This window comes from Rhamphochromis sp. 'chilingali', assembly GCF_963969265.1.
Source record: "Rhamphochromis sp. 'chilingali' genome assembly, chromosome: 8".
NCBI classification, from domain to species: Eukaryota; Metazoa; Chordata; class Actinopteri; order Cichliformes; family Cichlidae; genus Rhamphochromis; species Rhamphochromis sp. 'chilingali'.
The window spans coordinates 8,801,508-8,814,047 of record NC_137935.1 but is presented as its reverse complement, the minus strand read 5'-3'; the positions used below and the strand labels follow the sequence as shown (position 1 = coordinate 8,814,047).

The 12,540-nt window shown below is 37.1% G+C and overlaps 1 protein-coding gene across 1 annotated transcript in view; it reads left to right on the top strand.

Moving 5' to 3' along the window:
- Positions 1-7,762, top strand: part of LOC308401859 (glutamate receptor ionotropic, kainate 1-like) — a 28,215-nt gene extending 20,453 nt beyond the window's left edge. The window contains exons 8-15 of the mRNA XM_080890310.1: positions 3,855-3,962; positions 4,823-4,936; positions 5,030-5,233; positions 5,331-5,554; positions 5,729-5,847; positions 5,998-6,215; positions 6,740-6,965; positions 7,065-7,762. Of these exons, the coding sequence (XP_080746436.1) occupies positions 3,855-3,962; positions 4,823-4,936; positions 5,030-5,233; positions 5,331-5,554; positions 5,729-5,847; positions 5,998-6,215; positions 6,740-6,965; positions 7,065-7,354 (1,503 nt within the window). The 3' untranslated portion in view covers positions 7,355-7,762. The remainder of the gene's footprint in view (positions 1-3,854; positions 3,963-4,822; positions 4,937-5,029; positions 5,234-5,330; positions 5,555-5,728; positions 5,848-5,997; positions 6,216-6,739; positions 6,966-7,064) is intronic.
- Positions 7,763-12,540: the final 4,778 nt, after the last annotated feature.

Genomic DNA, 12,540 nt, shown 5'->3' with positions numbered 1-12,540 from the left:
GAAGCTGGTTGACAAATACTGTACATCTATCATATTTTGCTCATAAGTTTCATCTTATTATCAAACATAAGTTCTGCACTGCAAAGTAGTATACTGACTATGTGTCTGGTGGAGCTGACAGGGGTGTGCTTATCTGGAGAATGCTTAAACTGAGTATTTGGAATATTCAAAGGAAATGATGTCTTCAGCTTACAATAGACCTGCCATTATGCCTCTCCTTATTCCTGTTACCGCTTGTATGAGAGGCACTCTGATTTAGTCCATGATGCATTACCACACAATAATTATGTAACTCTAACAGTAATCAAACCAGACGTGATGTATGCAGAGCTGAATCATTTATAGCAGGTCATTTCCAAGCTTCTACAAGACAAATTGGATACCTTAAAGAAACGAGTAGCTGCTTGAATGGTGAAAAACACATTCACAAATAAACACACCATTTAGAAAGTTAATGTGTACATGCCTATATAAAAGTTTAATGGTGGAAAAGTTTAACATATGTAGAGACTATATTGAAAATATGTAAACATATTAGTATGGTCCTTTCAGAATGTATTTTAAATTAAGAACTATAACTTAACAGCATTAGCTGATGGGCCCTTGAGCAAGACACTAAGTGCTGTTCAGTAGCTCAGCCTACACTCTGCTCTTGTGGGGGTGGAAAGGTAAACTGACAAATCTGCCTGCAAGACTTGGTGCTGTGCCACACATTTAACAGGGAAAGTTAAGTTTTATGAAGAACTAACTGTTCAAGAATATTAGGGGCACTTTGAACGCATACAGATGAATGTGCTTGGATCTGATTTTAGATACAGTATTGATGTGGAAAAAAGAAAATATTGTTTTTTCTCACCGTTTCCTCTCATGTGGTCATGGGTTTTTAATGGCGGCAGTATCATTATCTTACAAATATAAAAAATAGGTCCACTTCTTGGACAAAGAGTGGTTTTGCCTCTCTATACCACCATAGATTTTAAATCAGTTAAACAACTGTGATTAGAGCCAAGATTTTCCACTTTAATTCAGAGGGCTTTGATAAAAGTTTTGCAGAATTAGAAACATTTTCATACACGGTTTCAGAGGCTTAAAATACTTTGCACAATTGACCAACAACCAATTTCAAGGTTAGGTGAGGCCCGTTCTGTTGTTCTTTCAAGACAAAGGCTGCAAACCGCTGGTTACACTCAAAAACATGGTTACACTCAAGAACACGAGTGTAACCAGTAAACATCTAAAAGAGTCTTCACAGAAAAATATCTGGACTGATGAATCCAAGATTAACTTGTACCAGGAAGGATGATGGGAAAAATATGGAGATATGGTAGAGGCAAGTGGAACCAGACCAGCAGTGTTTATTGATGATGTGATTGGGCTATATTCTCTGCTCAGATTCAGATTAGGCTTAAGATAGTCACTGACTACAAAGGGTTTTCATTCAAGGATTAAAAACAGTCCTAATATTTAAATATATGTAACTATATATATATTTATAGATAGGAGTACTATCTATAAAAATGGCTGTATTTCATAAACAGTAGATACAATATGTTTGTTAAACCCCTTCAATTACTTTTTGTCTCTTTAGTTTAAACTACAAAAAAATTGTCCAACAAAATATAGACCTAACTGCATATAAACTGCAGTCGTGGAAACACATTGTCAAGAGAGAGAAAATCTGATTGGTGAGGATTTAAAAAGGAGAATTAATCAAAAGAATAAATCTGGACTGAAGGGTCAACAGATCTCAAAGATGTGAGTGACGACACTGGAAAGCAGACATATCAAAGGGCATTTTCATTGAATGATACCCTCTAACCTTCTATATGTATTAAAGAAACTGATGTTTCTCATGACGTGATCAAGTTTAATATGAACTCTTAAGTTTATGTGTGATTCCTGACATGGAATACTATCCTCCTTTTCTTTCTTTCTTTCTGCAAAATCAATTTCATCATACTGCTTCAGAATGATGACATTGGATTACATTTTTTCTTAATCTTGTTTTGTTTATTGCTCGTTGCGTGTACTAATGGCTCAAGATGAATTTGCTTCGGTTCCAGTCGAATTAATGGAATATTTTTCACTTCAAAGTCAAAGGCTCACTGTTGGTTTGCATCTCTAAATTCACCTGTATGCTATTTCCAGCAGAATAGATTTTAGTGGAATATTTTGCAGTGTTTAATACTAGCATGACACTGTATTTCTTAAAATCTGTATATATATGCTATAAAAACTTTTTGACGGCATGTCCTCGGTGTCACTCCAATACCATAATGCCTTGCTCTTAGAGTAAACAAACATTAAGTTGAACCAATTCTTTAAAAATACACAAACCACACTGTTCATGTCCTGAATACCATATGTTATTTCCCATGTTTGATATTTGTGGCTGCTTTCAACATTGCTTTAAAAAAAAGCAACGTTATATTGAAACCTAACTGTAATATTGAGATGCTTTTTTCCCCCGAACTTGACATTTTTGTTCTTACATTTAAATGTAATGTAGTGTTGTCATTTAGAAATCTGGCTTTGTTTTACATTTGGATCAAAACGCACTGGTATTGTGAGAAAGTCCTGCACCACCCCTCATTTCTGTATATTTTGCCTCCAAGAAGCCAGGCTTTGTTATCAAGTGCTCTTGATGAACAATAGTTCTCCGGGCTCCTTTCTGAAGTTTTTCAACATTTTTGTTTCAGCATTGGCTGCTTTTTTATTCATTTTCTTTCTGGTCTTTGTACCTTCGCATGTTTGTTTGTTTTTAAGTCACCTGTGAATCTTTTAAGCCTAACAGGATATTGTATACATAATTTTCCAATTATCATTTCTTTAGATGAATCTGTGAAAAATATCAATTGATACCACAGTGTGTAAAGATAAGGATAATGACTCCCGTGCATTTGAATGTGCTTCAAGAAGTCTTGAGAACTATTCCGAAAGACTACAAAGTAGAGCTAGTGTAAGTAAAAAGCTTGCCAAACAGATTTCAGGTTGTGATGAAGACTAAAGGTGATCCAACCAAAACACTGAGTTTCAAGCTTGTTAAAGCTGTGCAGAGACTGAGTTTGTACACATTTCAATAATGTGCTGCACCTGTTTCCCATTTTCCTAGCAAATATAAAGAAATCAAACGTGAGTCAAGACTTTTGCACAGTACTGTACAAGCATTTTATTTGGGGGTCAACTGACAATAATTATCTTTTTTTTCGGCTTTACAGTTAGAATGTCATGGTAAAAATGGTAAATGGCCTGTATTTATATAGCGCTTTACTAGTCCCTAAGAACCCCAAAGCGCTTTACATATCCAGTCATCCAGTCATCCACCCATTCGCACACACATTCACACACATAGACGTCATAGGAATGTACTGAAAAGGTCTATTGATGTTTCGTTGTTGCATCTTTCCATAAAGAAATTGACTTCATTCTCTGTCAGTGCAGATATAAAGCTACTTTCTCTGTGCTCTCTGTAACAGATTTAACCTGACTGTAATTCAACTGAGCTAACTTCATTATCAACTGATTTCAAATATATCTGAGCGCTGCTGCCCACCCGCTGCTCTCTTCACAGACAGAGGGCATGCCTGCCTGCTCCATTTACATCACCATCCTCTGTGTTACAGACTCGGAGACATTTAATATTTCCATTGAGAATCTAGCCAATGCAAAAACATCCATTGTGAGCCAAGTCAGTCTTCTTTGCTTAATGAAGTACTCATCAATTATTCATGTTTAAAAGCTGTTTTCATTTTTTCCGGGCTCCTGCTTTGTTTTGCATTGATATGATGTAAAAAAGGAAGAAAAAAAACAGGAAACAAACCTGAGGGGGTCTTTGCTTGTGTTTTCTGAAACAGGCACAGTGGAACGGCTTGACAGGACAAATAATAATAAACAAGACGGACGGTCTGAGGAAAGAATTTGATTTAGATGTCATCAGCCTGAAGGAGGACGGCTTGGAGAAGGTGAAGTGTCTAACCCATGTTTATACCGTTAATACACATTAAAGCAGAGCTGAGTATCATTAATGAGCATAGACAGAGCTGTTAACTGCATTTTCCCAAAAATATGCAAAAAGATGTCTTGTCTTTAAACCAACATATAGACCAATTTAATTAAGACTACATAAATCTTGAAATGTGGTGTTCTAATTATGCATTTAAAAAGTAACTTTTTGAACTGTTTTGACACACTGCTCTCTCAAAATAACTTGTAGCTGTCTCTTCAAGCTTGCAAGTGTGTGCATGTTCCTTTAATCACAGTGACAATGCTACTCTCGGTTTTGACAGGTCATTAAGAAGCTGTTACCTGTTCATGCTATCATCACTGCAAAGACTTTAAACCTCGGTTAACACAGTTGGGTGTAAAAACTGCTAACAGAAGAATTATTCCCCCTTCTGTGATCTGTGATTAAAATGCTTTCTCTTTATTATTTTTGCAAGACAAACACGGGCAACAACCGCTTGAATAAAGTGTGGAAAAAGGTCTGTACTTTAGCTGCCACGGCACACTAAAGGAATATTGACACCTACTAATTTACTATACCTTTGTGACGTTACCCCTTTTCATTAAAAAATAAAAAGGTTCAGGTACTGGTTCTTAGAAATGGTGTACATTTCTCTACTGGCATTTCAAGTTTATAACATTTTGTGAGCCTTTCCTTTTTTTCCCCCCTATGTCTGTGTTTTTCATATTAACTTTTCTACTTGTTACTGCTTTCTTTTCCTGTCTTTACCTTATTTTCCTCAATTGTGCGAAGGTTACCCAGGTAGCAACTATTTAAAGTCCAGCCACTGTGGTTATTTGGATATTTTATTTGTTACAGATTGGTGTGTGGAACTCCCAAACAGGCCTTAATTTATCAGAAATTAACAAGGATTCATCCACAAATGTAACAGACTCAATGGCCAATAGGACCCTTATTGTCACTACTATTCTGGTATGAACAGACATAAAATCATTGCTAGTGAGCATTTGATTTCAAATGTATTTGTATTATATAATCCACTGAAACCTTTCTGTCGTTCACCAGGAAAATCCTTATGTCATGTATAAGAAATCTGACAAGCCGCTTTATGGAAATGACCGCTTTGAGGGTTACTGTCTCGACCTGCTCAAAGAGCTCTCTAACATTTTGGGCTTCTCTTATGAAGTAAAGTTGGTGTCAGATGGCAAATATGGAGCTCAGAATGACAAAGGGGAGTGGAATGGCATGGTGCGGGAACTCATTGATCATGTGAGTACTGATCAGTCAGTCTTAATGTAAGAGAGAAGACGTCTTGTTCAAAGCGTCACAGTGTCTGCAGCTGACAGTGATTTTTGCTCTTTACTAGGTGGCTGATCTTGCTGTGGCCCCTCTCACTATCACATATGTCAGGGAAAAAGTTATTGATTTCTCGAAGCCATTCATGACGCTGGGAATCAGCATCCTCTACCACAAACCCAACGGCACAAATCCAGGAGTCTTCTCCTTCCTTAACCCACTCTCTCCTGATATCTGGATGTACGTGTTGTTGGCATGCCTTGGTGTCAGCTGTGTGCTTTTTGTTATTGCCAGGTAAAGAAAAAAAAGTGCTATTTGATGTGAACTTATTATAGTTGCTTTTACATTTAAGCAACACTGTTTATGTAAAGGCAAAATTTCAGTTTAACATTTTGACTTTCAGTCTGTAACAGGCCAATAGTCACTTATTAATTTTAACCGATGATTTTTTTCATTCATAACCTTTAGGTTTACTCCTTATGAGTGGTACAACCCTCACCCCTGCAACCCAGACTCGGATGTGGTTGAAAACAATTTCACTCTAATAAACAGTGTCTGGTTTGGAGTCGGCGCACTTATGCAGCAAGGTATCCCTTTATTATCTTTTTATGCAGGCAGAAGTTTTCCTTTGGTAAAGCACATTTAATCATTCCTTTTAAGTATTCATTTAATTTCAAGTAAGTAAGTATTCAATTTAATTATGAATCAATAATGTGATTTGTAATCTTATCTGATAGGATCTGAACTGATGCCGAAGGCTCTCTCTACAAGGATAGTTGGTGGGATATGGTGGTTCTTTACCCTGATCATTATCTCTTCATATACTGCCAACTTGGCCGCCTTCCTCACAGTGGAAAGAATGGACTCGCCAATTGACTCCGCTGATGATTTGGCCAAGCAAACCAAAATAGAGTACGGTGCCGTAAGAGATGGCTCCACCATGACCTTTTTTAAGGTAACCGTCTTTTTGTTTTACAGGACAATTGTAGGGGAAGAATGGAAATAAGAACACTGCTTTTAATTTTAATTAGCCTGGCAAGTTTTACCCTTGAGCCAACAGTCTTCAGTCATGTGCAGCCTGACTGGCTGGCATAAAATTGATTTGGTTTGGAAAAAGAGGAGGGTTAAAGGTTAGTGTCTTGGAAATTTCCCCATGTATCAGTTTAACAAGAACCTGTGGGAGACTGTTCCATAAAGATTTGACGGATTTATTATTTTGCCTGCAGCAGACCCAGCAGTTTATCTAAATCTATGGTGAAAATTGAATGAACTTGAAGAGATTTGTGCTCTGATGCACAGCAGGAGATGGCACCAGTCAACAGATACCCTGCAAATATGGTTTCATTTTAAATATTAGAAGCAGGCGCCAAAGGTGTGGAAAGGTGTAAAGATGCTTTCTTTTGTCTAAAATGCCGTTTTGGTGCTTGTAGATTTGACCGTGGTTTTAATAATCCACAAATGTTGATTTTGATTCAACAGAAATCGAAAATCTCTACTTATGAGAAAATGTGGGCTTTCATGAGCAGCAGGAAAAACACAGCATTAGTGAAAAACAACCGTGAAGGGATTCAAAGAGTCCTCACTACAGATTATGCCCTCTTGATGGAGTCGACCAGCATCGAGTACATCAGCCAGCGCAACTGCAACCTCACACAGATCGGAGGCTTGATAGACTCAAAGGGCTATGGTGTTGGAACCCCAATTGGTAAGAGTGATCACTATATAATAATTTCAGTAATAACCATTAATTACCATGCTCCTTCTCAGAAACCTAAAGATTACGTTACTGTAATTCCTGCTATAGGCTCCCCTTACCGAGATAAGGTCACCATTGCAATCCTGCAGCTTCAAGAAGAAGGGAAGCTCCACATGATGAAGGAGAAGTGGTGGAGAGGGAATGGCTGCCCAGAAGAGGATAGCAAAGAGGCTAGTGCCCTGGGCGTGGAGAACATAGGGGGAATCTTTATTGTATTGGCAGCTGGACTAGTCCTCTCAGTTTTTGTAGCAATTGGAGAGTTTATTTACAAATCCAGAAAAAACTTGGACATCGATGAGGTGAGCGTCGGCCAGTGCGAATGGCACAACAAGTATTAACAAAGACTGTTATGACCATACTACACGCTTGTGTTGTCGTTCCAGGACTACAGCAATCACTAGGCCAATAAAAACTGAAGTCTGAATGTGTCGAACTGCATTGTTACAATCAAAACAAGTTTTTAAGGCAAAGTTTTGTGTTTTCAGTAGTTTTTATGTAGAGCACACAAACATTTTAGTCTCGATTGGAAGAATAGGTTAGAAACCCTTTTTATGATGATGACAGATTGTTGTTGACTTCTGACATCGTGACTCTTGACCATCTTGGCCTTGCTCTTTGTTTTTGTTTTTTTAAACATTACTCCGTGTGAGAGAAATGTCATTTTCATGGTGTTATGGGTAAGTGATGGTAAGTGGTATCTTTCCAGTAATGACTGATTCTCTTATGACACGTTTGTCATTTTCATATTTACAGCGCACGGGAACTTTGACACATTTACAAACTTGTTGATTTATTTGACAGTTTATGAGTGAGTACTCCCTCAACATCTTATTCATCAAGTTGCTTAATGTCTGTACTTTTTTTGTATCATATGAAGTTTATGAAATGCATGGATACGTTTTGTCATGTTGGAGCTGTTTCAAAATGACTAAAAATATGTGAGAACATTACATCCTTTAACCTTTAACTTTTTGATTGTTTTGCTTTTGATCCTGGGCCTTCACTGGATCGGGCCTCAACTTACACGCACTTGAGGTCGCATTTAGAAGACTAAAGCCTTGTAACTTTAATATGACTTTTATATTGCAGCCGTCTCCCTTTCTCACATTCAGTTGTGATGTTTTTCAGTCTGTCTTTTCTGAGAAACGGCTTTCATGAGACACATTTACTCACGTTATCCAAGAAAAGAGGTGATGTGATTACTGACTTTGGGTTTTTTGGCTTTTGGGTTTGAACTGCACTATTAAAAAAAAGCCACTGCATTACACACAAACACACACACAACTATATTTACAAAAGTTAAACCCTTGGCACACATATAAGCTGTTGGTATTTTTAGTACAGACTAACAAACAATCCTGTATTTCCAAGTCACTTCTCCCACATTCACCATGGATATAAAGTCGTGTATTAAATTGTGCATCTAAAACCATTAGTTCAAATGGATTACAAATAAAATGTAAAGGATAGAGATGTAACCTCAGCATTCAAGAAAAAAATGGGTTTGATGACACATCCTACAGTCCATTCATCCCTGATTCACCTTTCTCTTTGCCTACCTGTTTCCCCTCAATAAGGCATAGCTTTGAAAATAAAATCCTCATCCTCATCATTATAAAGATCCACATTAAACATTCCTGGTTTAAAATTGGCCAGGCCTTGTCACACATATTTGAAAATCCTGCAAATGTAAGGAAAATATTTTGGGTGAAAGTCTGATACTGTATCCTGCTTGTTTTGTCTATACATGCAGGATTAATGTCACATTTCAGATGATGGAACAGGAATAAGTGTAGCTATGACTAAAGACTGTTAAATTACTCATTAGCTCAGTTTAGACTTGGACTGTTTACAATGTCTATCGAGTGCCACAACAGTTACCTAACAGATGATTGCAGTTTCTGGCATTCCTAAACATTAGTGATGTACTTTATTGTACCTTAGGTACCTAAATATTGAATACTTAACCTAAATATTCATAAAGAATCAAATATTAAATATTACAAATTTGCTAGTCTGCTTGTATGTTTATAGTTTTTTGTATGTGCTGAAGAAAAGTTTTTAATATCTAAAAAGTTAGACATTAACTGCACGTGGCCACAATTTAAATGTATAGTATTTACACAGTGGTATGTTTGCGTAAAGAACACAGCTTGTAATTTTTGTCATGAAGCTATAAAGAGTTGTTTCAACAGCTGAATGTTTTCAATGCTAACATATAAGACATGGGTATATCTTGTTATTATCATATTTATGTCAGAGTAAAGTCGAGTACAGGGTAGGCAGGATTAAAGAATACATTCCTCTGTCATCCAAAAAGACTTTTGGAAAACAAAACAAAAAACAGTTGCCTATCAATGCATTTTTTTCAGCTTTTCCCAAATATAAATATAGTCCTACAGATATGATATTTGCTTTGGGAGCGTTGATGGAAGAGCATAGAGACAGTCAGAAGGGGTTGCACTGTGTCTTTGTGGCTCTAGAGAAAGCATATGATGGGGTGCGAAGCGAGGCATGAGGACAGGGTGAGGTGTGCATTTGGAGGGACAGATGTGTTTAAGGTGGGGAGGGGATTATATCGGGGGTCTGCGCTGAGCTTTTTCTTCTTTGCAGTGATGATGAACTCTCTGTTCAGAATGTTTTTGATGACTGAAAGAGAACATTTAACATGAAAAATAATATAAATGTTAATTCTGTCATTGAGATAGGTGTACTTTTTTACCGTTACTTAAAATACACCTTAGAAATGTGTTTTATATTGTTAAAAGATCTGAAATGGATGAAAAACCTACTCTGTTTGTCTTTGTTCAAAGGTTAATGGGTTCCTTTAAAGCTTTGTGGACTTTTTTCTGCACAGCTAAGCTGAAAAAAAAGAAAAAGATTCTCTGCCGAATCTCTCACAACAGTGGTGTTAATTAAAAACCAGTGTACTTGGCAGAATTGAAGGCATCATTTCTTTGCTTTCCTGCTTGTCTTTTGACACTGATAAATTCTAACAATTTCCCCATGACTAGTAAAATAATATACTCTGGTACAGTATGGTGAGATTTTGTCCTGAAATACCCTTTCTTGTGCTTATAGTGTTCTAAATTCAACACAGGGAGGATTGTTAGGATGAGAAACAAGTGTGAGTGTAATCTGTCACTGTACAACCAGCTGTTGATCTGAAGGTTGCAGATCAGGGTGCTGCCTAGCTGGGGCCAGCATGTCCCCTTGCTCCTCTCATTTCTCTGTGAGATTACAGTATTATGGTCCTCATTCATATAATCCTGTCAATGAGATACAGCCCCTTTCTCTGCACTACCCCCAAAATGAAGTTCAGCACTTCAGCATGTAATCAGTTAGGAGACAGTAGGTTATGAGACTTATGTGGTGCTGCAAGAAGGTCACAGACCTTATGCAAGGATTAATTATACAAGTATTGTGTCTTTCTCCAGGGTTTAAACTAGAGAATATTGGTATATAGATCTTCTCTCATTAGTTTTGCATTCACAGTGTTTCTATTTTGGAAACACCATTGGAGATGCTAATTGACATTTCAGGATATTAACTGCTATTTACTGGGTTTCAGACCAATATTCTAATAAGGATCTTGGTTCATGTTGGTGTGCTATTCCAAAATTGAATTGTCAACTTTTCTTCAGCGCTTTGTTGTGTTTATCTCACAAGGAGAATGGATAAGAAGTGTCATATTTGCAACCATAATCATGCATTCGAGCTTAAAATATTGGTGCCTGCTACCTTCTACATATTATTTGCATCTGTGCCATAAAAAGAAACTCTTTGCAGTCCTACACTGAGCAATGTCATTGTTATTAGCATATATGTTCTCCTTTAGCAATGTTGTGAGCAAGCTAACTTCCAGATGCTTTAATTTCTAATCTTGTTTTTTTCCCCTTTCCCTCCTGTTTCCTAATCCTTGCTCCCCGAGTGTAGTACAACTCCATCGTCAAGAGGATAATGACTTGAATCATTGCATAAAAGGGACATAAACGCTTTATGGAAATATAATCATGTATTGAGTGACAATAAAAAATCAAGGATTTATGATTACATCGACAATAAGCTAAGCCAATTCAAGCTGTCACTTTGATTTAAAAAATAAATGTCCCAAATAAGAACAAAGAAAATGAGAAGGGGAAGAAAAACAACAAACAACACCAAAGAAAAGTCTGAATTCAGATTTTAGGGACAAAAAAAGGAAATATAGGCTATGACACAGAATATGTATCAAGACGGATACTGAGGTCAAGAGGGCTTTGCATTAATCTCACATTATGACAGTTTAAGGTTTTGGTATTCTGATGAATTCCAGGATTGGGCTTTAACTGCTTTCATTTTGTTTGCTGGTCTTTAATCTTCTAACCCTGCGTTCTTAATCAGAACTCAGAGCAGGTTTTTAATCTCGCATGAATGAGGCCGCGGATTATGGGCCTCTGACCTTGCCATGCCTCGCAGCTGCTTCCTCCTCAAATCAAGTCTTTCGTCCTGTGTAGCTTGCAAAAGAGGGATCATCTTAGTCTTGCACTACAATGCCGTAAATTCTGAACCGTATATAAAAGACAAACACTGTGGAACTGAGTTTTAAGATGGAAATTTGTAAATAGGTGCTTGCAGTGCTTTTTTTGAGGGTGATATTCACGCTGACACGCATCAAATTGAAGATTTGGTACAGATGCATCGTTCCAGCGGACAGAGATCATATCTGATGTCTGTAGTATTATAATGATCTAATCATTTTGCTTTTTCGATGGAAAACCAGTTGTTGTGCTCGGAGTGACATCTCTTTGTCAGGGTGTGAGGTTACTTTTCAAAAACAGGTTCCAGTTTTATGAGTTGCTCCATGGCTGCTGGTGTAATTACCACTTTAACCTTGAGGATTCTGTTCTGAGGAAAACAAAATGAGATTGCTTTTTCTTTCATTGTCCCCAAGTGCTACCGTAGTTATTTCAAAGGACACAAAATAATAATTCACATCAGAAGACAAAAACATCTTGACAAAATTGCTTCTTCAACTCTGCAAGACTTTCTTAAAGTGGTGTTTCTGTTCTGTACTGGTTTGTTTGATCTATGATCCTCTCCAGTCTGCAATGAAAGAGGAGCACTCAGACCAGTGTCGGATCAGATTGTTGCTTTGCTTTGTTAAGCCCCTAAAATTTAAACCTTAACAAATGCACAACCCAATTTTCTTTTGGCAGCCTGGAACACGAACAGTAAAATGAATTACTAGTCATTGCTACTGATTGCTAAATGTTACTGCTCACAGATGAATCCTTGAGGAGGTTGTGCCACTGCAATAAATTTTAACTAAATGTTTACAAGAGTGAGAGAGGAAATAATATTCCTTGTTTGGAATATTCTTGCTGTATCATTGTTGAATTTGTGAGCTTTGGCAAATGGCTGATTATTATAAAGTATTACATAAAGATTGTTTGACAACAGTTATAAGTGAGGGGTCACTGACTAGCAGACTGATGTGTCATCTTAGCGTCAACCTCAGAACATCCAAACCTAATGTTTATTG